At 50.9% G+C, this 26,230-nt stretch overlaps 1 protein-coding gene across 1 annotated transcript; it reads right to left on the bottom strand.

Moving 5' to 3' along the window:
- Window positions 1-746: 746 nt before the first annotated feature.
- Window positions 747-26,025, bottom strand: TSKS (testis specific serine kinase substrate). Its single transcript, XM_012460912.2, has 11 exons — window positions 25,856-26,025; window positions 24,506-24,734; window positions 6,962-7,057; window positions 6,682-6,765; window positions 6,038-6,121; window positions 5,145-5,437; window positions 4,134-4,328; window positions 3,498-3,671; window positions 2,643-2,778; window positions 1,159-1,283; window positions 747-1,030 (listed from the first exon to the last, which is right to left on the bottom strand). The coding sequence occupies exons 1-11, from the start codon at window positions 26,023-26,025 to the stop codon at window positions 874-876; spliced, it is 1,743 nt and encodes a 580-aa protein (XP_012316335.2). The 3' UTR covers window positions 747-873.
- Between the last annotated feature and the right edge of the window lie 205 nt (window positions 26,026-26,230).

Below are 26,230 nucleotides of genomic sequence, written 5' to 3'. Positions count from 1 at the left end.
GCCGGGCGCGGTGGCTCACGCCTGTAATCCCAGCACTTTGGGAGGCCAAGGCGGGTAGATCACGAGGTCGAGATCGAGACCATCCTGGTCAACAAGGTGAAACCCCGTCTCTACTAAAAAATACAAAAATTGGGCCGGGCGCGGTGGCTCACGCCTGTAATCCCAGCACTTTGGGAGGCCAAGGCGGGTAGATCACGAGGTCGAGATCGAGACCATCCTGGTCAACATGGTGAAACCCCGTCTCTACTAAAAATACAAAAAATTAGCTGCGCATGGTGGCGCGTGCCTGTAATCCCAGCTACTCAGGAGGCTGAGGCAGGAGAATTGCTTGAACCCAGGAGGTGGAGGTTGCAGTGAGCCGAGATCGTGCCATTGCACTCAAGCCTGGGTAACAAGAGTGAAACTGTCTCAAAAAAGAAAAAAAGAATCGCTTGAACCCAGGAGGCAGAGGTTGTAGTGAGCTGAGATTGCGCCACTGCACTCCAGCCTGGTGACAGAGCAAGACTCCATCTCAAAAAAAAAAAAAAAAAAAAAAAAAAAATCATGTGTTTGGAGAAATTAATTATTTTAAAAAATTAAAAAAAAAAAAAAATTAGCCAGGTGTGGTGGTGCATGAATGTAGTCCAAGCTACTCGGGAGGCTGAGGCAGGAGAATTCCTTGAACCCAGGATGCAGAGGTTGCAGTGAGCTGAGATCACGCCACTGCACTCCAGCCTGGGCGACAGAATGAGAATCTTCTCCAAAAAGAATAATAAAATTTATTTATTTATTAAATAAATCACAGTGGGCATAGAGGTAGTGCATGGTGTGTGGGCAGTTCACTAGTCCTCTAGTGCCAAAAAGGAGACAATTCATGCCAGCACGAGGGGTCATTTATTGTTCGGGGGCTGGGCCCCCATGTTTCGGGGGGGTTCCCGCACTGCTGCCTCCCTGCATTGTTCCCGTGGACCCCTCAAGTGGCAGGTTGCTGAGCTGATCATGGAGCGAGCACATCTTCAAGTGTAGATAGTCCAGAGTGGCCGTCTTCTCCCTGTCATGACGATCAGTGGGGAGGTGATGCTGGCATGGCTGGGTGCGGCGGTGTTGGAGTGGAAGGAGAGGTCAGGCGCTTTCCCGCAGATCTCACCCTCCTCCCACACCCTCAGCCTCCTTCCTCACTCCGGCTTCATCTTGTCTGTCAGCAGCAGGTTCTTGGCTCGCATGGCCTCGTCTTGGGCCAGCCGAAGGGTGGAGCTCAGGGCCTCCGCTCTGACGTGTTTGGCTAAGGCCTGGCGCTCCAGCTCCTGGGGAAAGGAGTGTAGGCGCAGCTGGGCTTGCTGGACTAGGCTGGGGGTGGAGGGGGAGCTGAATTGTGGAGGGCAAAGGATTGGGTTCCCTTGGGCCCACATTTCTCCCACAGAGTTTCCCATCATGCCTTGAGCTTGAGACTGACCCCAACATCCCACAGTGCACTGATCTCCAGATTCTGTTGTGGACTACACCTGTGTCTGTCCTGTTGTCTGTCCCTGACCTACGTCCCAGCAAGCGCTAAATCAGTGTCTATCATCTGTCTCCTAAGCTCATGAACTATCCTACATTTGATATGTGTATGTGCCCCAGTATCCTACCACATGGTGACCTACATCCCATAATTAAGAAGAGTCCACATCTCCCTATCTATTAGATCAGCACCTTTCACTCAAAAGTCCTGGTCGGGTGCAGTGGCTCACACCTGTAATCCCAGCACTTTGGGAGGCTGAGGCAGGTGGATCACTTAAGGTCAGGAGTTCAAGACCAGCCTGGCCAACAGGGTGAAACCTTGTCTCTACTAAAAGTACAAACATTAGCCGGGCGTGGTAGCGCATGCCTGTAATCCCAGCTACTCAGTAGGCTGAGGCAGGAGACTCACTTGAACCTGTGAGGTGGAGGTTGCAATGAGCCAAGATGGCACCAGTGCATTCCAGCCTGACTGACAGAGTGAGACTCAAAAACAAACAAGCAAACCAGTTCTTAGTGCCCTGGTTCTCTGTGTCCCACCGCACCAAGCCCCATGTCTTCTCATGCGTTAGTCCTATAGCTCAGTCACATCAATGTCCCACAGTGCCTCACTTGTCCGTCTCACCCACTGCAACAGAATCCCACAGTAATTAGGTCAACATCGCATAATACAGTGCACTGGGCTCAAGTTCCACCAACTACTGGGCTAAGTGTGTTGTGCAATGCCCATTTCCCACAACGCATCAGCTAACCGGGACCTACAGTCACTGGGCTCTGGGTTCTGGCTCCCCTCTATATATCTGACCCCAGTGATCTCGTATAAGGCACTACCTCTCTAAAAGCTTAGAAAAATCAGACCTATGTTCCATGAAGCTTTAGACTGGTGCCTGTCTCGTGTCCCACAATACAGTAGATCCAATGTCCCATCATGCTTTGGGCTCAAGTCCCTCTTTCGAGGTTTTGTAACGATTGGCCTGTGACTCATCACCAAACTGCTTGCCTGTCCCCCCATGCATTAGGGCCAAGTCCTCCCCCAGTGCCTGCTCCTCCCAGCTCAGCCCTTCCCTTTCTGCCACACACCAGCAGTACCCTTGAGTCCGGGGCTCCCCTCCCCTTGCCCCAACAGAACAGTAAAATGGGATATGGTGGCCCATATTCCCTGGTACCAGAATCTTCTTGTGTAGCCTCTGACAGCTGGGACAGGCAGGAGCCAGGGCCCTCTGCTTCACCTCGTCCACTAGCGGGGTCAGCGTATGGTCCAGCAGCTGCTGCAGGGACTCCGTGGACAACTGCGACCCCTGGCTGGGGGAGGGGTGGTCACCAGATAAAGAGGCCCAGTACCAACTTCAGAATGCCCCAAGCTCACCTGCGCAGCCTCCATTTGGCCCCGTGTCCACTATGCACCCTATGCAACCTTCCCAGCATGCACTGGGAAGATGCTACGATGCACCAGCTGTGCCTTGGTTTCCATGGTGCTCTGGGGATCACTACTCCATTTTTTTTTTTTTTTTTTTTTTAGATGGAGTCTTGCTCTGTCTCTAGGCTGGGGTGCAGTGGCACGATCTCTGCTCACTGCAACCTCCGCCTCCTGAGTTCAAGTGATTCTCCTGCCTCAGCCGCCTGAGTAGCTGGGATTACAGGCACATGCCGCCACACCCAGCTAATTTTTGTATTTTTAGTAGAGATGGACTTTCACCATGTTGGCCAGGCTGATCTCGAACTCCTGATCCCAAGTGATCTTCCTGTCTTGGCCTCCCAAAGTGCTGGGATTACAGGTGTGAGCCAATGCACCCTGTACCAAGTTTCTCTTGAGTTCCACAAGACACTGATTTTACCTCACAGAGAGGGAAGAAATGAGGCTTCCACAGTGCAGCAGGACTGGCTGGTCCTACGGTGCACTGGGATGCCTTGTCTCCCAAAATGAACAACGTCCCACCCTTCACTAATGCCCCATCGCCTTCTATATCTCCTTTAATGTTCTATCCACATAAGTCTCCCAGAGGCAGGCCCAGCCCTGTTACCTGGCACAGCGGGCACAGTTGCCTTGGTGGGACCGATCCAGGTTCATGGAGAGGTCAGGCCCTCTTCGAGAGTTCTGAAATTGCCGCCCGAACTCCTCCAGAATGGGTTTCAGTGGGCCCAGCCCCTCCAGTTCACTCTTCAGTGAAGCCACAGACACTGCTGACCGCTCCACCCTGGGGCACGAGTAACCAGTGCTGCCAGGTCGCCTCTTGAGTGGTATAGCCCCAGTAAGACTCCACCCATTGTTAGCCCTCCACTTGTGTCTATGGAGACTCTGGTCTGGAATCCTCCACCCTGCCCTCCCCTGTCTGATCTGACTGGTCTTATTTTTTGTGTTTTATTTATTCACTATTTTGAGACAGGATCTGGCTCTATTGCCCAAGCTGGAGTGCAGTGGCACCATCATGGCTCTCTGAAGCCCTTTTAAGGTGTAGCCCACACCCCTTTTCAAATTGATTCCACCCCTCGGGCCTTATTAGGGCTGATGCGACCCTTCCTGCTCTCTAACTGGCGTTTCCCCATGTCGGTATGTGTTCCGGAATGCCTCGCCATAGCTGATTGGCCTACCCCTTTCCCTCAAGGCCCCGCCCTCGGGTTGAGATCGCGCTGCCCTTTCCGGTCTTCCTGGTCCTTACATCGTGCACAGCTCATCCGCCCGACCTCGCAGCTCCTGCAAGCCTCGCGCCGTCTGCGCCTGCTCGCGCTGTGCCCGTTCCCACTGGCCTAGGAAGCCGTCGACCCTGCCGCCCAGGCCCCCGAGCAGCCGCAGGGCCTCCTGCACCGCCCCTTCCTCCTGACGCCACCGGGCAGTCAGCGAGGACACCTCTCTCCTGGAGGGGCAGAGGGAGGGAATGGGTCGGAGCTAGGCTTGGACAGGCTGCCACCTGCTCCCACGAGATAGATGGGACAGGACTCACCTATCTCGCCCCACTGAGACCACGCCCGTGGCTGCAGACTCACCCAGGTCTCCAAATTTTCTTGCACCCTTCATTTGGTGAAATCTGCTCGTGTCCTCCAGTACCCCGCCTTTATCCCCTTCCTTTATTGGCCATCCTGGCCCTTCCCTGGGCAGGTCCCCAACCTCTACCTGGGCTCCTCCACACTGCCCCCCAAGGCACTGCCCACCACACTCTGCCCCACTTGGTGCCTCCAGGACCACTCCGAAGCCCCGCCAACCAAAGTTTCACCAGGTCTAGACCTGCCTCCCAGCAGCCCAGAAGTAAAAAATTAATTATTCCGACAGTCCCTTGCTCAGGTCATTGCTCTCGGGGCACTCCCTCCTCTGCTGTTGGAGACGCCAGCCTTGTTGCCCACGTGCTAAGATCTTTGAAGCTCCTCCCGTGTCCCCGCCTGCCGCCGGTCCTGGAGACTCCGCCCATGTCTCCACCCACTTCAGCGAATCGAGGCTCCACCCATTCCCCGCCCACCGCAGTTCCTGAGACTCCGCCCATGTCTCCACCCACCTGTTCCTAGAGGCTCCACCCATGTCTCCACCCACCTAACTTCCTCGAGGCTCCACCCATGTCTCCACCCACCTCAGCTCCTCGAGGCTCCACCCATGTCCCCACCCACCTCAGCTCCTCGAGGCTCCATCCCTGAGTCCCCGCCACCTCGTTTTCGAGGCTCCGCCCCTGGGTCCCGCCCACCTCAGCTCCTCGAGGCCGGTGAACACCTTCTGCAATTCCTGCTCGCTCGCGTGGGGGCCCTCCCCTGCCTGAGGCCCCACTCCCCAGCCTCCCGGGGCCAGGCCGCTTGGCCACGAGGGTTCGTGGGGACTTTCCGGCGGGCCGGGGCAGCCCTGGGGCGTGGCAGCGGGGCCCAGGCAGTTCCTGGAGAGGCCAGCCTCAGGCTTCTGCTTTTGCTCTGGCTCCTGCAGCTCGGCCTCCTGCCGTCGCGGCGTCTCATCCTGCAGATGCTGCTGGAGGTGGCGCAGCTTCTCCTGGGCGGTAAGGGAGGACGGGGTCACAGCGCCCAGCCGCTCTCCTCCTGCAACCACCTCCACCCCCAAATCCACTCCAGTATTCCCCGAGATGGAAGTAGACGCCTGTGGGGACAGGATGTTGGGAAGTCCCGCTTGCTGTCATTAGGGAGGGAAGGCATGATTTGAGGGCCAGCTGGACTCCAATCTCCAGTAACCTCCCACAGCCTGCCTCCAGGTACCCACCCAGCCCTCCATGCCTCCAGGTGTCAAATACCAGTCCCAGCCACTTAGCAAGAACAACTGAAGCTTTCTCAGCATTTTGTTGGAAAATGAGTGGGAATGTGGACAGAACAGGCCTTCTCACTTGAAGTCCGGCTCGAGTCTCTCTTTCTGGGACCTGAATGGGACTGCAGGGTGTTGGAGTCCCCCCCACATCTGGGTGTTGGAGCCTCATTTGCATCCCTCTTATTAGTGGATTCTAAAGATGACCATGTGCACAAAGGGGCAGTGTGGTGGTGGTGTCCGGGCAGGGAGTTCCACCTAAAAGTTTATCTCAAGTTTCTTGTGTGTCTGACCTTCTCCCACAAATCCTGGGACCGTCCCCGCCCCAGCCCTTACCTCCAGCAGGGCAGAATTCTGCTTCAAGACGTTGGTTTTTATTTCAGCATCTTCCACAGACTGGGTCACCATCCAGCAGTTCTCCTGGGTCAGACACCAGGGCGAGGGCCCTGCCTTCCCATTTCAGTTCTGCCTCCCTTCCCTTAGCCTATTTCCATTCAGGCTCCAGGCCTCCCAGCCCCTCAATACACGACACATTCGCCCATTTCCTTGGCTAAAGGGATGGCTTCCTCCCAACTCTCGTGGGTCCCATTCCTACCCTCTTCCTTTTTTTTTTTTTTTCTTGAGAGTGAGTCTCACTCTATCGCTCAGGCTGGAGAGCAATGGTGCAATCTTGGCTCACTGCAACCTCTGCCTCCCAGGTTCAAGTGATTATCCTGCCTCAGCCTCCCGAGTAGCTGGGATTACAGGCGCCCGCCACAACACCCGGCTAATTTTTGTATTTTCAGTAGAGACGGGGTTTTACTATGTTGGCCGGGCTAGTCTCAAATCTCCTCACCTCAAGTGACTCACCCACCTCAGCCTCCCAAAGTGCCGGGATTACAGGTGTGAGCCATTGCGCCCGCTCTCCTCCCTTCTTTCTCCCACCCTCTTCTTGCTCCCATTCCCCTCTCCCTACCCACTCCTGCGTCCCAGTGGCTCACCTGGAGTTGAATGCAGTACCCCCCCAACTCTTCTGCCTCTTGCCGCCTTCTCTCCAGATTCTCGCTCAGCACGGAACACTTACTCTGGAACATGGAAAGAGGGGAGTTAGCCAAGGGCACGAGGGGACAGCCCATGGGAAAAAAGATCTGGGCCTGGGAAGGTTCCTCTCATTTCTGAGCCTCAAGCTCCCTAACTGAGCTATGGGTGCTGGAGGCAGGCTCCAAGAAGGAAACTTGGCCCTGGAGGAAGAGCAGGTGTTGGACATGGGGATCCTCACACCTGCAGGGTCTGCACGTGCTGGTTAACCCAAGTGGTCTTTTCCTTCAAGTTGGTGATGGAGTCTTTGGCATGGACCAATCCACTGTTGACCCCACTCTGGGGAAGAATGGGAGACAAGTGAGTTAGTGGGTGTGTAGGGGCAAGCCCCAAGCCCAAGAAAAATTCCAGAACTGGGAAGCTGTTTACACCTTGATTTTGCCCTGGAATGGCTGTGTGAATTGGAGTCAAGAGCTGCACCTCTGATTCTTAGCATTCCTGTGCAGTGAACCCAGGGGGTAAACTACCTTTCTTTATAGTGGCCTGGGAGAAAAATAGGCAGGATCCAAGAGGGAATGTGGGATGAAAGGGTGCTCAGACATGTGGAGGAAGAAGGATGGACTCAATCAAACACTGAGTTAAGTGACCTTGGGCACTAGCCGCAGAGGCTCAGTTTTGTAATTCCAGCACTTTGGAAGGCCGAGGTGGGTGGATCACTTGAGGTCAGGAGTTCAAGACCAACCTGGCCAACATAGTGAAACCCCATCTCTACTAAAAATACAAAAGTTAGCTGAGTGTGGTGGTGCATGCCTTTAATTCCAGCTACTCGGGAGGCTGAGGCAGGAGAATTGCTTGAACCTGGGAGAGGTTGCAGTGAGCTGATATTGCACCACTGCATTCCAACCTGGGCGACAGAGCAAGTCTCCATCTAAAAAAAAAAAAAAAAAAGTCCTTGGGTCCACAGCATAAACATAAACTTTGAAAACACATGCTCTCCCTTTCTCTCCAGGAACTGGTTAATTACAAAGGAAGCCACCTTTCAGATATGAGCACTAGCTATGCACCAGTCCAAGCACCTGTCTTCTCTTTCATTCTTCACAACCACACTTCTTGAGGTTATCTGGCCCATTTTACAAGTGAGACAAATGGGTCACGGAAACGGGACGTCCCTTGTCTTCCTAGGTCCACAGCACATTAGGTGACTTCATCAGAATTTAGATTCAGAACCCTTGTTTTAAATCATGACACCATGTGGCCTCTGGTCATCATTACTTTGTATCACACAAAATGTTTTGTGACTCGAGGCCAGGCGCGGTGGCTCACGCCTGTAATCCCAGCACTTTGGGAGGCCAAGATGGGTGGATCACAAGGTCAAGAGATCGAGACCATCCTGGTCAACATGGTGAAACCCCGTCTCTACTAAAAATACAAAAAATTAGCTGGGCACGGTGGCGCGTGCCTGTAATCCCAGCTACTCAGGAGGCTGAGGCAGGAGAATTGCCTGAACCCAGGAGGCGGAGGTTGCGGTGAGCCGAGATCGTGCCATTGCACTCCAGCCTGGGTAACAAGAGCGAAACTCCGTCTCCAAAAAAAAAATGTTTTGTGACTCTTGCCAATCTGTGGTTCACGACGGATGCATGTGGTATCCATTCTCCCAGCTTGGACAGATATAGAAGACTTAGCCTGGCACATGGCTGCCCAACCAGAGACTACATTTCCCAGGATCCCTTACAGTTAGGCGTGGCCATGTGACTAAGTTCTGGCCAATGGAATGTGAGTGGAAATACTGTTGTCAATTTATTTTAGGGGGCAGTGGGGGGAGTCTCTCATATTACCCTGGCTGGTGTGGAGTGGTGCTATCATTGCTCACCAACTTGGGCTCAACCTCCTAAGTAGCTAGGACTATAGGTGCTTGCTACCAGGCATGGTAGCAAAATTTTAAAATTTTTGGTATAGATGGGGTCTCCCTATGTTACCCAAGCTGGCCTCAAACTCCTGGGCTCAAGTGATCCTTTTTTATTTATTTTATTTTTATTTATTTGTTTTTTTTGAGACAGAGTTTCGCTCTTGTTACCCAGGCTGGAGTGCAGTGGCGCGATCTTGGCTCACCGCAACCTCCGCCTCCTGGGTTCAGGCAATTCTCCTGCCTCAGCCTCCTGAGTAGCTGGGATTACAGGCACGCGCCACCGTGCCCAGCTAATTTTTTGTATTTTTAGTAGAGACGGGGTTTCACCATGTTGACCAGGATGGTCTCGATCTTTTGACCTCGTGATCCACCCGCCTCGGCCTCCCAAAGTGCTGGGATTACAGGCGTGAGCCACCACGCCCGGCTTTTTTTTTTAAAATAGAGATGGGGTTTCACCATGTTGGCCAGGCTGGTCTCAAACTGCTGACCTCAGGTGATGTGCCCCTCTCAGCCTCCCAAAGTGCTGGGTTTATAGGCGTGAGCCACGGTGCCCAACCTCACGTGATCCTTCTGTGTCAGCTTCCGAAAGTGTTGGTCTTCCAGGCATGAGCCACTGCATCCAGCCTCCTTTTTCTTTCTTTTTTTTACTTTAGCCTAGATCATTACTTGGATTATGCAGAATTATAGTCCATTTCTGAGTCATCCCTTAAAGGAAAGGTATGAGAAATTTCCGTTTTTCTCTCATTTCACTGAAATGCACAGTTGAGGGCTGCCTTGGACCAGCAGATAGAGGACACAAGGAGACAGAAGGAGCCTGAATCCTTCACACTGGAGCCACTATACTCCATCTCAACCACCTGTGAAGACTTTCAGGGTGAGACATTACATCTTCTGTGTTATTCAAGCTGTGTTATTTTGTGCCTTTTTGTTACAGTAGTCAAATGTATAACTTCCATATCATTGACTTTTTTTTTTTTTTTTGAGACCGAGTCTCACTCTGTCGCCCAGGCTGGAGTGCAGTGGCGCGATCTTGGCTCACCGCAACCTCCGCCTCCTGGGTTCAGGCAATTCTCTCACATGGTGAAACCCCGTCTCTACTAAAAATACAAAAAATTAGCTGGGCACGGTGGCGCGTGCCTGTAATCCCAGCTACTCAGGAGGCTGAGGCAGGAGAATTGCCTGAACCCAGGAGGCGGAGGTTGCGGTGAGCCAAGATCGCAATGATCGGCATGATCTTGGCTCACTACAACCTCCGCCTCCCGGGTTCAAGCCATTCTCCCGCCTGAGCCTCCCGAGTAGCTGTGACTACAGGCATATGCCACCACACCTGGCTAATGTTTTTAAAATTTTTAGTAGAGATGGGGTTTCACCACGTTGGTCAGGTTGGTATCGAACTCCTGACCTCAGGTGATCCGCCCACCTCAGCCTCCCGAAGTGATGGGATTATAGGTGTGGGCCACTGCATCCAGCCAACCTTGTTATTTCACATTTGAAGGAAAAGAGACCCAGGGAGCCCTCTGGCAGCTGGTTATGACCAGTTCCAGCCAGTGGAAGGGAAGTGGGCAGTGGTCCATGTGTGGAAAAGCTAGGCATGGTCTTGTCCTGTTCCCTGTGCTTAATGGCTGGAAGGCAGTGGTGAGAGCAACTCCATAGAAATGGTGGAGCAGCCAGAACACAGACGCCTGTAAACTGCTGCATTTGAAGAGCAGAGCTCCTGTGATTATTGAGCCTTTTTATTTTTATTTTTTATTTTTTTAAGATGGGATTTCACCATGTTGGTCAGGCTGGTCTTGAACTCCCGACCTCAGGTGATCCACCTGCCTTGGCCTCCAAAGTGCTTGGATTACAGGTGTGAGCCACCGTGCCCAGCCTATTGAGCCTTTTATGTGAAAAAAAGAAAAAAAAATGCCCAGTTCTCTTGGTTTCTCTAACGGTTGCTGAATACACAAAGAGAAAGAGAGAACAAGTTTCTTCCCTTGTAAGATAGGGCAGCAACGCATTTCTTACATGACTGCTCTAGGAAACAAGTGTGATAAGAAATATTGTATACATAATTGCGGCACTATGGGAGGCCGAGGTGGGCAGATCACCTGAGGTTGAGAGTTCAAGACCAGCCTGACCAACATGGAGAAACCCTGTCTCTACTAAAAATACCAAAAAAAAAAAAAAAAAAAAAAAATTAGCTGGGCATGGTGGCACATACCTATAATCCCAGCTACTCGGGAGGCTGAGGCAGGAGAATCATTTGAACCAGAGAGGTGGAGGTTGCAGTGAGCCAAGAATGTGCCCCTGCACTCCAGCCTGGGCAGCAAGAGTGAAACTTCGTCTCAAAAAAAAAAGAAAAGAAAAAATACTGTATTCAGTTGACATCAGCAAAATGGTGGATTAAGAAATTCAGGCTGGGAACAGTGGCTCACAAATGTAATCTCAGCACTTTGGGAGGCCAAGGCGGATGGATCACTTGAGGTCAGGAGTTCGAGACCAGCCTGGCCAACATAGTGAAACACTGTCTCTACTAAAAATACAAAAATTAGCTAGGCGTGGTGGTAGGCGCCTGTAATCCCAGTTACTTGGGAGGCCGGGGCAGGAGAATCGCTTGAACCTGGGAGGTGGAGGTTGCAGTGAGCCAAGAGGGCACCACTGCACTCCAGCCTGGGCGACAGAGTGAGACTCCATCTCAAAAGGGGAAAAAAAAAAGTAATTCCCAGTGTTGGAGGCAGGGCCTGGTGGGAGGTGTTTGGATCATTGGGGTGGAGCTTTCGTTAATGGCTTAGTGCTATCCCCTTGGTGATGAGTAAGTTTTGAGTTCATGCCAGAGCTGATGTTTAAAAGTATGTGGCAGCCAGGTGCGGTGGCTCATGCCTGTTATCCCAGAATTTTGGTAGGCCAAAGTGGGTGGATTACCTGAGGTCAGTAGTTCAAGACCAGCATGGTGAAACCCCATCTCTACTAAAAACACAAAAATTAGCCAGGCGTGGTGGCACACATGCCTGTAATCCCAGCACTTTGGGAGGCCAAGGCAGCTGAATCACCTGAGGTCAGGAGTTTGACACCAGCTTGGCCAACACGGTGAAACACCGTCTCTACTAAAAATACAAAAATTAGCCAGGTGTGGTGGTGCATGCCTGTAGTCCCAGCTACTCGGGAGGCTGAGGCAGGAGAATTGCTTGAACCCGGGAGGCGGAGGTTGCACTGAGCCAAGATTGTGCTTCTGCATTCCAGCCTGGGCGACTGAGTGAAACTCCGTCTCAAAAACAAAAACAAAAAACTGTGTGGCACCTCCTTGCACCCGCTCTTGCCAGGTGATGTGCTGGCTCCATCATCTTCTGCTATGAGGCCTTCACCAGAAGCTGAGCAGATGTTGGCACCATGCTTATCAGACAGCCTGTAGAACCATAAGCCAATTAAGCCTCTTTTCTTTACATCCAGCCTCAGGAATACCCAGCCTTGAGTATTCCTTTGTAGCAGTGCAAGAATCGAGTAACACGGAGTGGGAGAGGGAATATTTGTTTAAAAAAAAAAAAATTACAGGCTGGGCTCAGTGGTTCATGCCGGTAATCTCAGCACTTTGGGAGGCCGAGGTGGGCGGATCACAAGGTCAAGAGATCAAGACCAGCCTGGCCAACGTGGTGAAACCCTGTCTCTACTAAAATACAAAAATTAGCTGGGCATGGTGGTGTGTGCCTGTAGTCCCAGCTACTTGGGAGGCTGAGGCAGGAGAATGGCTTGAACCTGGGAGGCGGAGGTTGCAGTGAGCCAAGATCATGTCCCTGAACTCCAGCCTGGTGCCTGGTGACAGAGCGAGACTCTGTCTCAAAAAAAAAAAAAAAAAAAAAAAAAAATTACACTTGATTTCAACATTGCTACTGCCTGAGGCAATGGGTAACAGTTGGGGTAAACAGTAAGAAAGAAAAAATCTTAAAAAAAAAAAAATACAAAAAACAAAAAACAGAAAAAAAAAACAAAGAAAAAAGTCTTAAAAGGAAAATCTGATGGAGATGTCTGTAGAAGCCTTGGAATGGTCCAAAAAATTCCTGGGAAGGTAGAAAGACGTTGGCCTGTGTAGGGTGGTGTACATGCGTGGGAAAGTTCTGAGAAGGCCGCAAGCTTTTCTCCCCTGGCTGACCTTGAAACTCGGTGCAAGCCGCAGAGGCTGGAAGGGAAGGCTAAGGCAGAGTTGTGAATTGTCTGCGTGTTGAAGGTGTGCCTCATCAGGGACACCGAGCCGTTTGGCAAAGACTAGAAGATTTTGTTGTTGTTCCAGTTTAAGGAAATCTCGATCATTAGCTAACCACTAAAATCAGAGAACAGAGACCTCAGCGGCCAAACATGACAAAGAACACAGATATTACAGAAATACTTCAGAAAAATCTCTTTTTAAAAAAGCAACTACAGGCCAGGTGCAGTAGCTCACACCTGTAATTCCAACAATTTGGGAGGCTGAGGTGGGAGGACTGCTTGAGCCCAGAAGTTCAAGACCAGCCTGAGCAACACAGTGAGACCTAATTCCTCAAAAAATAATAATAAAGGCCGGGCGCGGTGGCTCATGCCTGTAATCCCAGCACTTTGGGAGGCCGAGGTCGGCGAATCACCTGAAGTCAGGAGTTCAAGACCAGACTGGCCAAGATGGTGAAACCCTGTCTCTACTAAAAAATACAAAAATTAGCTGGGCATGGTGGCTCATGCCTGTAATCCCAGCTACTTGGGAGGCTGAGGCAGGAGAATTGCTTGAACTGGGACCTGGGAGGCAGAGGTTGCCGTAAGCTGAGATCACACCACTGCACTTCAGCCTGGGCTACAGAGCAAGACTCCATCTCAAAATAATAATAATAATAATAATAATAGCTGGGGGCAGTGGCACGTGCCTGTAGTCCCAGCTACTCTGGAGGCTGAGGCTGGAGGATCGCTTGAGCCTAGGAGTTCTGGGCTGTAGTGAGCTATGCTGATCAGGTGTCCACACTAAGTTCGGCATCACTATGGTGACCTTCCGGGAGCAGGGGACCACCAGGCTGCCTAAGGAGGGGTGAACGGGCCCAGGTCAGAAACAGCAGGTCAAAATTTCCGTGCTGATCAGTAGTGGGATCGTGCCTATGAATAGCCACTGCACTCCAGCCTGGGCAACATAGCAAGACCCCATCTCTAAAATAATAATAATAATAAAGGCAGGGCACAGTGGCTCATGCCTGTAATCCCAGCACTTTGGGAGGCTGAGGCGGGTGGATCATGAGGTCAGGAGTTCAAGACCAGCCTGGCTAAGATGGTGAGACCCCATCTCTACTAAAACTACAAAAATTAGCTGGGCGTGGTGGCAGGTACCTGTAATCCCAGCTACTAAGGAGACTGAGGCAGGAGAATCGCTTGAGCCAAGATCACACCACTGCACTCTAGTCTGGGTGACAGAGCAAGACTCTGTTTCAAAATAATAAAATAATATTAAAATAAAATTAGCCAAGCTTGGTAGTACACACCTATAGTCCCAGCTACTCAGAAGGCTGAGACAGGAGGATCCCTTAAGCCTGGGAGTTAGAGGCTTTAGTGAGCCACAATCATGCCACTGCAGTGCAGCCTGGGCAACAGAGCAAGATCCTGTCTTAAATAATAACAAAAATAAATAAACAAAAATAGGGAGGCCGAGGCAGGTGGATCATGTGGTCAAGAGATCAAGACCATCCTGGCCAACATGGTAAAACCCCATCTCTACTAAAAATACAAAAATTAGCTGGGTGTGGTGGTGAGCACCTGTAATCCCAGCTACTTGGGAGGCTGAGGCAGGAGAATTGCTTGAACCTGGGAGGTGGAGTTTGCAGTGAGCCGAGATCGCGCCATTGCACTCCAGCCTGATGCCTGGTGACAGAGCGAGACTCTGTCGCAAAAAAATTAAAAAAAAAAAAAAAATGTAAAAAGCAACTACAACAAGCAGTAACAACCACAAATCCTTATGCGTGGGGTTGCTACATTATGATACTTGAAATGGCCAGTTTTAAGGTTAGGCATGGTGGCTCACACCTATAATCCCAGGACTTTGGGAAGCCAAGGTGAGTGGATCACTTCACATCAAGAGTTTGAGACCTGCTGGCCAACATGGTGAAACCCCATCTCTACTAAAAATCCAAAAATTAGCCAGGCATGGTGGTGCACGCCTGTAATCTCAGCTACTGGGGAGGAAAATTGGTTGAACCTAGGAGGCGGCGGTTGCACTGAGCCAAGATCATGCCACTGCACTCGAGCCTGGGTGACAGAACGAGACTCCATCTCAAAATAAATAAATAAATATCCCGGGTTTCGGCACCAAAAAAGAAAGAAAGAATAAATAAATAAATAAATAAATAAAGGCCTGTTTCCAACAAAATAGTTATAAGGTGTGCAAAGAAACAAAAACTATGGCCCATACAATGGAGGGCAAACAAGCAATCAGGAGAAACTATTCCGGAGTCGGGTGGCGGGGGCAGATTTGGACTTACTAGGCAAAGACTTTTTTTTTTTTAGACGGAGTTTTGCTCTTGTTACCCAGGCTGGAGTGCAATGGCGCGATCTCGGCTCACCGCAACCTCCGCCTCCTGGGTTCAAGCAATTCTCCTGCCTCAGCCTCCTGAGTAGCTGGGATTACAGGCACGCGCCACCGTGCCCAGCTAATTTTTTGTATTTTTAGTAGAGACGGGGTTTCACCTTGTTGACCAGGATGGTCTCGATCTCTTGACCTCGTGATCCACCCTCCTCGGCCTCCCAAAGTAAAAAAAATTTTTTTAAATCACTTGGGCAATGTGGCAAACACCTGTAGTCCCAGCTTCTCGGGAGGTTAAGACAGTATAATAATTTGAGCCCAAGAGGTTGAGAGGCTGCAGTGAGCTGTAATCATGCCACTGAACCTGGGTGACAGAAGAACACTTTCTGAAAAAGTTTTAAAAACCCAATGGGTCAAAGAAAAATCACAAAGGAAATTATAAGATTGTTAGGGATGAAGAAAAATGAAAACACAGCATACCAGAATGTAAGTGATAGAGTGAAAACAATGCTTTAAGGTAAATGTATACCTGTAAACACATTAAAAAAGAAGAAAGATCTCAAAATCAGTGTCTTAATGTCCCACCTAAAGAAAATAGAAAAAGAGTAAACTAAATCCAAAACTAACAGAAGGAAATGATAAATATTAGAGCAGAAGGAAAATGAAATAAAGAATGTTAAAATAATAAAAATCCACAAAACCAAAAGTTGGTTTATTGAATAGATCAACAAAATTGACAAATCTTTAGCTAGAGTGACCAAGAAAAAAAGACTCAAATTACAAAAGTCAAGAGTGAAAAAGGAGACATTACTACCAACTGTACAGAAAGAAAAATGATTATAAGGGAAGACTATGAACAATTGTATGCCAACAAATCAGATAATCTAGATAAAATGGAAAGACGTCTGGAAGCACACAAACTATCAAAACTGACTCAAGGCCTAGAAAGTCTGAAAAGACCCATAACAAGTAAAGAGATTGAATTCGTCAAAATAAATTTTAAGGCCGGGTGCGGTGGCTCACGCCTGTAATCCCAGCACTTTGGGAGGCCAAGGTGGGTGGATCATGAGGTCAAGAGATCGAGACCGTCCTGGTCAACATGGTGAAACCCCGTCTCTACTAAAAATACAAAAAATTAGCTGGGCACGGTGGCGTGTGCCTGTAATCCCAGCTACTCAGGAGGCTGAGGCAGGAGAATTGCCTGAACCCAGGAGGCAGAGGTTGCGGTGAGCCAAGATTACGCCATTGCACTCCAGCCTGGGTAACAAGGGCGAAACTCCGTCTTGAAGAAAAAAAAAATAAGTTTTAAAACTTCCAACAAAGAAAAGCCTAGCACCAGATAAGTTTAGCAATCAATCCTATGAATCATTAAAAAGAAAAGAAAAAGAAAAAGAATTGGCCATGTTATGTGGTTGACACCTATAATCCCAGCACTTTGGGAGACTGAGGTGTGCAGATCACAAGATCAGGAATTTGAGACCAGCCTGGCCAATACGGTGAAACCCCATCTCTACCAAAAATACAAAACTTAGGAGTGGTGGCACACACTTGCAGTCCCAGCTACTTGGGAGGCTGAGGCGGAAGAATTGCTCCAACTCCAGAGGTGGAGGTTGCAGTGAGCTGAGATTGTGTCACTGCACTCCAGCCTGAGTGACAGAACAAGACTCCATCTCAAAAAAAAAAAAAAAAAAAAATTGACAGTCCATTTCAAAGTCTACCAAAAAATAGGAGTAGTTTCTAACTCAGGAAATATTTGACAATATTTCCCTGATACCAAAGACATCACAAGAAAAGAAAACCACAGATAAACATCCTTTATGCATATAGCCACAAAAATTCTCAACAAAATACTAGCAAACCAAATCCAGCAGCATGTAAAAAGGATTATACATCATGACCAAGTGGGAATTATCCCAGGAATGCAAGGTTGGTTCAACATACTAAAATCAATCAGTGACTGGGTGTGGTGGCTCATGCCTGTATTCCCAACAATTTGAGAGTCTGAGACAGGAGGATCACTTTAGGCCAGGAATTCTAGACCATCCAGGTCAACGTAGTGAGACTCCATCTCTACCAAAAAATTGAAAAATTATCTAGGTGCAGTGGCATGTACTTGTGGTCTCAGCTCCTTGGGAGGCTGAGGCTGCAGTGAATTATGATGGCACCACTACACTCCAACCTGGGCAATAGAACAAGACTCTGTCTCTAAAAATAAACAAATGTTACATATCATATTAATAGAATAAAAGGGAAAACCACATGATCATGTCAGTAGATAAAAAACTTTTGACAAGATATAACACCTGCTCCTGAAAAAAACCCTCAACAAACTAGAAAGGAACTTCCTCATCTGAGTAAAAGGCAGCTACAAAAATCCCACAAAATGTGATGATTTAAAATGTGTACATAAATTCTTTGACATTCCTTTAAAATGTGGAGCCTTATTTGCCTCACTTGAGTATGAGCTGGACTTAGTGACTCACACCCAGAAAATAGAATAAGACAGGCTGGGCATGGTGGCTCATGCTTGTAATCCCAGCACTTTGGGAGGCCGAGGCGGGTGAATCATATGAGGTCAGGAGTTCAAGACCAGCCTGGCCAACATGGAGAAACCCTGTCTCTACAAAAATTACAAAAATTAGCTGGGAATGGTGGTGCACGCCTGTAATGCCAGCTACCCAGGAGGCTGAGGTGGGACAATTTCTTGAACCCAGGAGGCAGAGGTTGCAGTGAGCCGAGATCACACCACTGCAGTCCAGCCTGGGTGACAGAGTGAGACTCTGTCTCAAAAATAAAAAATAAAAACAAAATAGAATAAAGTAGAATCCATGATATGTGAGGTAAGAGACTGCTTCATGAGAGGAACGTTTCTTTTTTCTTTTTTCTTTTTTTTTTTTTCAGACAGAGTCTTTGCTCTGTTGCCCAGGCTGGAGTGCAATGGTGTGGTCTTGCCTCACTGCAACCTCTGCCTCCTGGGTTCAAGTGATTTTCTTGCCTCAGCCTTCTGAGTAGCTGAGAGTACAGGCGCCTGCCACCACACCTGGCTAATTTTTGTATTTTTAGTAGACATGGGTTTTCACCATGTTGGCCAGGCTGGTCTTAAACTCCTGACCTCGTGATCTGCCCGCCTCTGCCTCCCAAAGTGCTGGGATTATAGGCGTGAGCCACCTTGCCTGGTGTCAGGAATGTTTCTTATATGCTCTGCCTTCTTCTGGGGAATGATAGCCTGCATGTTGTAAACAGTCACCTATGAAGAGCCCCATATAGCAAGGAACTGAGGCCTCCAGGCAAGGGCATGTGGGTGCCCCATTTTGGTAGCACAACCTCCGGCCCCAGTCCAACCTTCAGATGTCTGCAGCCCCAGCCAAAATCTTGACTGAAATCTTGGGAGATACCCTGAGCCGGGACCACCCAGCTGAGCCCCTCTGGGTTTGTTGTTTGAAGTTTTGGCATAATTGGTTTCACGGTAATAGAAAGCATTTCACAAAGTGTCTTTCTAACCTGAAGACTCAGAATGTCTTGGGTTTCCTGTGGGTAATTGTTCTGGAAATCAAGGCAATAGGTTCTGGGTTCAGCTAATGTCTCCCAGTAACTAGCTGTATGACCTCATGGAGGGGCTTTACCTCTCTATGCCTCTGCTTCCCTACCTGTGAAATGGAGATATAACTAATAGCTACCTTCACAGGGTTCCCACTGGCCTTCCTCCTACCTGGAAACTGTCACTCTCTCAACCAGGGTCTCCGTCACCACCTGGGTCTCTGTTCTCCTTTTTCCAGTTCTCTGTCCCCGCCCAGCCCGTGTCTGTTCCTTCTCTCTCTGGGTCTCTATCTCCCTCCTGTATTTCTTGTTTTCTGTCTCCCGCTGATTTGGCTCTGTTCCTTAAATCTCAAGAGTCTCTGACTTCTTTTCACTTAGACTCTGCCCTTCTACTCTTAAGTCGCTGTCTGCCTTTTTTTTTTTTTTTTGAGACAAAATCTTACTCTGTCTCCCAGGCTGGAGTGCAGTGGTGCCATCTCGGCTCACTGCAACCTCCGTCTCCCAGGTTCAAGCGATTCACCTGCCTCAGCCTCCCGAGTACCTGGGATTACAGGTGCCTGCCACCATACCTGGCTAATTTTTGTATTTTTAGTAGAGATGGGGTTTTACCATGTTGGCCAGACTGGTCTTGAACTCTTGACCTTGTGATCTGCCCGCCTTGGCATCTCAAAGTGCTGGGGTTACAGGCATGAGCCACTGTGCCCAGCCTTCTTCTTCTTCTTTTTTTTGTGATGGAGTCTCTCTCTGTCACTCAGGCTGAAGTGCAGTAGCACGATCTCAGCTCACCTCCACCTCCACCTCCTGGATTCAAGGGATTCTCCTGCCTCAGCATCCCGAGTAGCCAGCATTATAGGCATGCACCACCACGCTTAGCTAATTTTTGTATTTTTATAGAGATGGGGTTTCACCATATTGGCCAGGCTGGTCTTGAACTCCTGGCCTCAAGTGATCCACCCACTTCAGCCTCCCAAAAGTACTGGGATGGCCAGGCTCGGTGGTTCATACCTGTACTCCCAGCACTTTGGGAGACGGAGGCCGGTGGATCACCTGAGGTCGGGAGTTCGAGACCAGTCTGACCAACATGGAGAAATCCTGTCTCTACTGGAAATAGAAAATTAGCCGGGTGTGGTGCGAAATGCCTGTAATCCCAGCTACTCGGGAGGCAGAGGTTTCAGTGAGCCGAGATCGCACCACTGCACTCCAGCTTCGGAACAAGAGCAAAACTCTGTCTCACATACACACAAAAATGTGCTGGGACTACAGGCGTGAGCCACCGTTCCCGGCCCTGGGTCATCTCTTCTTCCGTCTCTGAGTCTCCATCTCTCTCACACTGGACCCATCTCTTCCTTCCCCCAGAGCCTCTGTCCCTCAACCCCCTGAGTGTCTTCCCTTCTCTCTCTGGGTCTCTGTTCCCGTCTCTCTGAGTCTCTCTCCTAATCTCTCTGGGTCTCTGTCCCCCTCTTTCTGGGTCTCTGTCCTCCTTTCTTGGTCTCTGTCCCACTCCGTCTCTGGGTCTCCGTCCCACTCCGTCTCTGGGTCTCCGTCCCACTCTGTCTCTGGGTCTCCATCCCCTCTCTCTGGGTCTCTGTCCCCCTCTCCTGGGTCTCCCTTCCCCTCTCTCTGGGTCTCTGTCCCCCTCTTTCTGGGTCTCTGTCCCCCTCTCCTGGGTCTCCCTTCCCCTCTCTGTGGGTCTCTGTCCCCCTCTTTCTGGGTCTCTGTCCTCCTCTCTTGGTCTCTGTCCCACTCCGTCTCTGGGTCTCCATCCCCTCTCTCTGGGTCTCTGTCCTCCTCTCTTGGTCTCCGTCCCACTCCGTCTCTGGGTCTCCATCCCCTCTCTCTGGGTCTCTGTGCCCTTCTCTCCACCTGTCCCCGCCTTCTCTCTGGGTGCAGCTCGGGTACTGGGTGCTAGTTCCCGCTCCTGCGGACCCCCTCGCCTCTCCAGCATGCACCCAAGGTCAGTACTTTTTCCATTCCACAGAGAAGGAACTTGAAGCCCCTGAGAGGCTGGCAGTCCCCTGTGGCCCCACAGCAAGCTGGCGGCTGTGCCAGACCTCAATCCTCGCTGCCTGGGGCACTTTCTCTGGCTTCACGATCCACTGGGGGAAGTGACTCAGAAATAGCTCTGGTGGGAGGCAGACGGCTGCAAGTGCTGCCCGGAGACACTCCCTGAGATGGGGGGAGAGCTCTGCTGTCTGGGGGAGGAGCTGTCTCCCAGGCACCCTTCCCAGCCCGGACTCTGCCCTCTTCTCTTCCCTGCAGCTCCTCCTCCTTCCCTGGACCCTTGCCCAGCCTCCTCTCTGGCCTCCCTGACTCAGCGTCTCCCCTTCAGACATCCCCTGCTCAGCCCAGGGAGTCCTGGGGAGAGGAAGCCTTTTGCATTAGTGACGAGAGCAGCACCCGTCTTATCCTGGTCCCACTTCTCACGAGCTCTCCAACCTTGACCTTGCGGAGGTTACTACACTGCTGTCTACCTTAGTGGGGTATTTTTTTTCCTGAGACAGAGTTTCATTCTTGTCGCCCAGGCTGGAATGCAATGGCACTGTCTCAGCTCACTGCAACCTCCACGTCCTGGGTTCAAGCGATTCTCCTGCCTCAGCCTCCCGAGTAGCTGGGATTACAGGCACACGCCACCACATCCAGCTAATTTTCTATATTTTTAGTAGAGATGGGGTTTCACTATTTTCTGTATTTTTAGTAGAGATGGGGCCAGGCTGGTCTTAAAATCCTGACCTCAGGTGATCTGCCTGCCTTGACTTCCCAAAGTGCTGAGATTACAGCTGTGAGCCACTGCGCTGGGTCCGTGGTTGGTTTTTTTAGAGGCAGGGTCTCTAGGGTCTCATTCTGTTGCCCAGGCTGGAGCACAGTGATGTAATCACAGCTCACTGCAGCCTCCAATTCCTGGGGTCGAGCCATCCTCCTGCCTCAGCCTCCTGAGTCGCTGGGACTACAGGCCTGCACTGCTGGACTGCTTCAGTCCCTTTTCTCAGTTTCTAACTGTGTAATGATACCAGTTCCCTTACAGAACTTTAAAGAGAGAAAAGCAAGTTTCCCACCATAAGGGATGCAGCGCAGCACTCGGCTGGAGCTCAGTAAATGGAACGGAGCCAAAATCCTGAGTTGTTCCTCTCTCCCTCCTGAACCCACGCTGGCTCCCCATTGCTGTCAGGAAAATGCCCATATTGCTCAGTTTGTGTGGCCTGTGCCCTCCTCTTCCACCAGCCTCCTCTCTCTCACATACCACACACCAGCTGCAGGGACCACCTTGAAGCTATCTGTCCTATTCCGGGCTCTTTTCAGTTCCTGTCCCTCTGCACATGCTGTTCCTGGGAGCTGGGACACCTTTCCCCGTCTTCCATCTGGGGACTACATTACTTATCTTCAAGATCCAGCTTGTGACCAGGTGTGGTGGCTCACGCCTGTAATTCAGCACTTTGGGAGGCCGAGGCGGGTGGACCACCTGGGGTCAGGAGTTCAAGACCAGCCTGGCCAACATGGAGAAACCCCGTCTCTACTAAAAATACAAAATTAGCTGGGCGTGGTGGCAGGTGCCTGTAGTTACAGCTGCTTGGGAGGCTGAGGTGGGAGGATCACCTGAGGCTGAGGAGGTCAAGGCTGCAGTGAGCCATGATTGTGCCTGGGCAGTCAGGCTGTCACTCCAGCCTGGGCAACAGAGCAAACCCAGTCTCAAAAAAATTAAAAATAAAAAGAAATGTGTTTAGCTGGGCATGGTGGTGTGCACCTATGGTCCCAGCTACTTGGGAGGTCAAAGCAAGAAGATCACTTATGTCCAAGGGTTTGAGGTTGCAGTGAGCTATTATCATACCACTGCACTCCAGCCTGGCCATCAGAGTGAGACCCTGTCTCAAAAAAGAAAATGAAAAAAAAAGAAAGAGAAAGAGAGGCGGGTGCAGTGGCTCACACCTGTAATCCCAGCACTTTGGGAGGCTGAGGCGGGCAGATCACCTGATGTCAGGAATTCGAGACCAGCCTGGCCAACATGACGAAATCCCATCTCTACTAAAATACAAAAATTAGTCAGCTGTGGTGGTGTGCCTGTAATCCCAGCTACTTGGGAGGCTGAGGTGGGAAAATCACTTGAACCCGGGAGGCAGAGTTTGCAGTGAGCCAAGATCGCGCCACTGCACTCCAGATTGGTCACAGAGTAAGACTCCATCTCAAAAAAGAAATAAATAAAAAGAGATATTTGTTAAAAAGAACAAATGTGGCTGGGCACAATGGCTCACACCTGTAATCCCAGCACTTTGGGAGGCTGAGGCCTGAGAATCGCTTGAACCCAGGAGTTCAAGACCAGAGTGGCCAACATCGTGAGACCCTGTCTCTATAAAAACATTTTTTAAAATATTTGCCAGGTGTGTGCCTGTGGTCTCAGCTACTGAGGTCTGAGATGCGAGGATCCTTTGAGCCCAGGAGCTGGAGGCTGCAGGGAGCTGTAATCGCACCACTGCACTCCAGCCTGGGAGACAGAGCAAGACTCTGCCTCAAAAATAGATAAAATTTGCCAGGCGCGGTGGCTTACGCCTGTAATCCCAGCACTTTGGGAGGCTGAGGCGGGCGGATCACCTGAGGTTAGAAGTTCGAAACCAGCCTGACCAATATGGTGAAACCTTGTCTTCAAAAAATAAAAAATAGATAAAAATTTAAAATACAGGAACAAATGCATGCATCTGCATTTTACAGATGGGTAAACTGGGGCTCCCTGAACATAGAAAGTGCTCAATAAATGCTACCAAATCTCAACAGCATTAAGATCATGGCTGGTGGCTCACTCCTGTAATCTCAGCACTTTGGGAGGCCGACAGGGTGGATCACAAGGTCAGGAGTTCCAGACCAGCCTGGCCAAGATGGGGAAACCCTGTCTCTACTAAAAATACAAAAATTAGCCAGGCATGGTGGTGGGCACCTGTAATCCCAGCTACTCGGGAGGCTGAGGTAGGAAAATGGCTTGAACCCGGGAGATGGAGGTTGCAGTGAGCCAAGACTGTGCCATTAGACTCCAGCTGGGACGACAGAGTAAGACTCCGTCTCAAAAAAAAAAAAAAAATCATGGCTGTTGTTAGCGTAGTTCTCAGTATCTCAGTACCTGGTGGAGCCGTTTCAGGCCTGGCCCAGGGGAAACCAGGTGGGGTGAGGAGCAGAGATTCCGGGAGTTAAAGGACCACGCTGTAACCCTCCATACTTTGCCAGAACTTCCCTAAAGCTCTCTAAATCTTGCTCACCTCTCAGTTTTGTCCCAGATTCTTAGGTGACTCCCATCAGAGAACTATTCATTCGCTAAAGTCGGGTTGCAACACATCCTCCTCCAGGAAGCTTTCCTTGATACCCCCAGCCTGGCTTGAGGGGCTCTTCTCCTCCATTACAGAATTTCTTACCCTAGTCTGTGTCTATTGTCCCCCCGCCAGACTGGGAGCTCCCCAAGTGCAGGGTTACGGCTGGTTCCTGAGCCCAGCCTCATTGGGGACATTTGGGAGTGACTGTATGAACTAAAGACCTACACCCAGGCCAGGCGCGGTGGTTCATGCCTGTAATCCCAGGACTGTGGGAGGCCAAGGTGGGAGGATCTCTTGAGCCCAGGAGTTTGAGACCATCCTGGGCAACACGGTGAGACTGTCTCTGAAAAGAAAAAAAAAAAAAAGACCAACTCCCAGTTTCACGGCTGGCTGTCAGGAAAGGAGGAGGCAGATCCTTGTTAGTTTCTCTGGGTCTCAAAAAGCGACCAGAATGTTCTCATTCCAAATCCAAAACACCCCACCCCGTCCTAAGTATTTGCTACCAGCACCTGGAGGACCTCAGTCTTCCTAGAGGGTGATGTGGGGGCCCTCACCAGGATTTCCGAGATGTCTGGGTCATCCGGAACCCAGGGCGGGGTGGGGGAGGCAGGGGGCCCGGCCAGCGCGAGTTGGCTGCTGAGGTCTTCCACTGTTGAGTCTGTCCCCGAGGAGTCGGTGGGCTCCATGGCGGCTAGGTTGAGCAGTGACACGTTGGTGCAGGCCGACGACCGTTTGAGGTTCAGGCACCAGTGCACGGGCTGGTGGGACATCAGGGGCTCCACTCTGCAGAGGAGAAACAGGCAGAAAGGTTGAGACGCAGCCCCCGGTGGTCTGGCCCCTCCTGCCTTCCTTTCTGCATACCTCATCCCCTGTGGCTCCAACCTCACTGCTACCTGTTTCTCCCTTCTCTGTCCCTGCTGCCTATTTTCTTCCTTTCTTTTTTTTGAGATGGAGTCTCGATCTGTCACCCAGGATGGAGTGCAGTGGTGCACTTGGCCCTGCAACCTCCGCCTCCCAGGTTCCAGCGATTCTCTTGCCTCAGCCTCTCGAGTAGCTGGGATTACAGGCATTCACCACCATGCCCAGCTAATTTTCTATTTTTAGTAGAGACAGGGGTTTCTGCATATTGGTCATGCTGGTCTTGAACTCCTGACCTCAGGTGATCTGCCCTTCTTGGCCTCCCAAAGTCCTGGGATTACAGTGTGAGCTGTCGCCCAGGCTGGAGGGCAGTGGTGCTGTCTTTGGCTCACGGAAACCTCCGCCTCTTGGGTTCAAGTGGTTCTCCTGCCTTAGCCTCCTGAGTAGCTGGGATTATAGGCGGGTGCCACCACACCCTGCTAATGTTTGTATTTTTAGTAGAGACAGGGTTTCACCATGTTGGCCAGGATGGTCTCTATCTCTTGACCTTGTGATCGGCCTGCCTCAGCCTCCCAAAGTGCTCGGATTACAGGCGTGAGCCACCGCGCCCGGCCCCCTCGCTGCCTACTTTTTTTTTTTTTTTTTTTTTTTTGAGACGGAGTTTCACTCTTGTTACCCAGGCTGTAGAGCAATGGCACGGTCTCGGCTCACCGCAACCTCCGCCTCCTGGGTTCAGGCAATTCTCCTGCCTCAGCCTCCTGAGTAGCTGGGACTACAGGCGCACACCACCATGCTCAGCTAATATTTTTGTATTTTTAGTAGAGACGGGGTTTCACCGTTTTGACCAGGATGGTCTTGATCTCTTGACCTTGTGATCCACCCGCCTCAGCCTCCCAAAGTGCTGGGATTATAGGCGTGAGCCACCGCGCCTGGCCCCCACTGCCTACTTTCTTCCCCCTCCCCTTCCTCCGGCACCCACAGTGGTTGCTCTGTTGGAGGCAGTGCTGGGCATTAGAACCATCCCCAGCAGGGTGCGACAAACCCACCCGTGGAACGACACGGCTTTCTTTTTCTTGGGGATCCCCTTGTCCGGGCTGGTAACCCCCTGGGGAGCCTCGGGGACTAGCTGGGAGCAGCTCTCAACCCCCACGGGGGTGTCCCCAGCCTCATGGATCTCTTTGGACTGCCAGATCGTCTTCACCACCACGCTCGCCATGGCGTGGGGGTCTGGCTCCCAGAGGCTCCTTCCTCTGAGACTTCCCACCTATTCTAACCACAGACTCTCAGGGTGTGTCCTCTCAGCCTGTCTCACAAAGGACCCAACCACTGGGCCCCCACGAGTGGGGGGGGCACGGGGTAAGGAGAGGTGCTGGCCCAGGTCATCCCCCCAGTGTTCTCAGTGGACTCCTCCTGTTCAGGAT

Source organism: Aotus nancymaae, unplaced genomic scaffold (genome assembly GCF_030222135.1).
Source record: "Aotus nancymaae isolate 86718 unplaced genomic scaffold, 86718_ANA_hifiasm-v0.15.2.pri h1tg000028l, whole genome shotgun sequence".
Taxonomy (NCBI): Eukaryota; Metazoa; Chordata; class Mammalia; order Primates; family Aotidae; genus Aotus; species Aotus nancymaae.
Note: the sequence above shows the minus strand (reverse complement) of the source record. Positions and strands in the feature narration are given on the sequence as shown.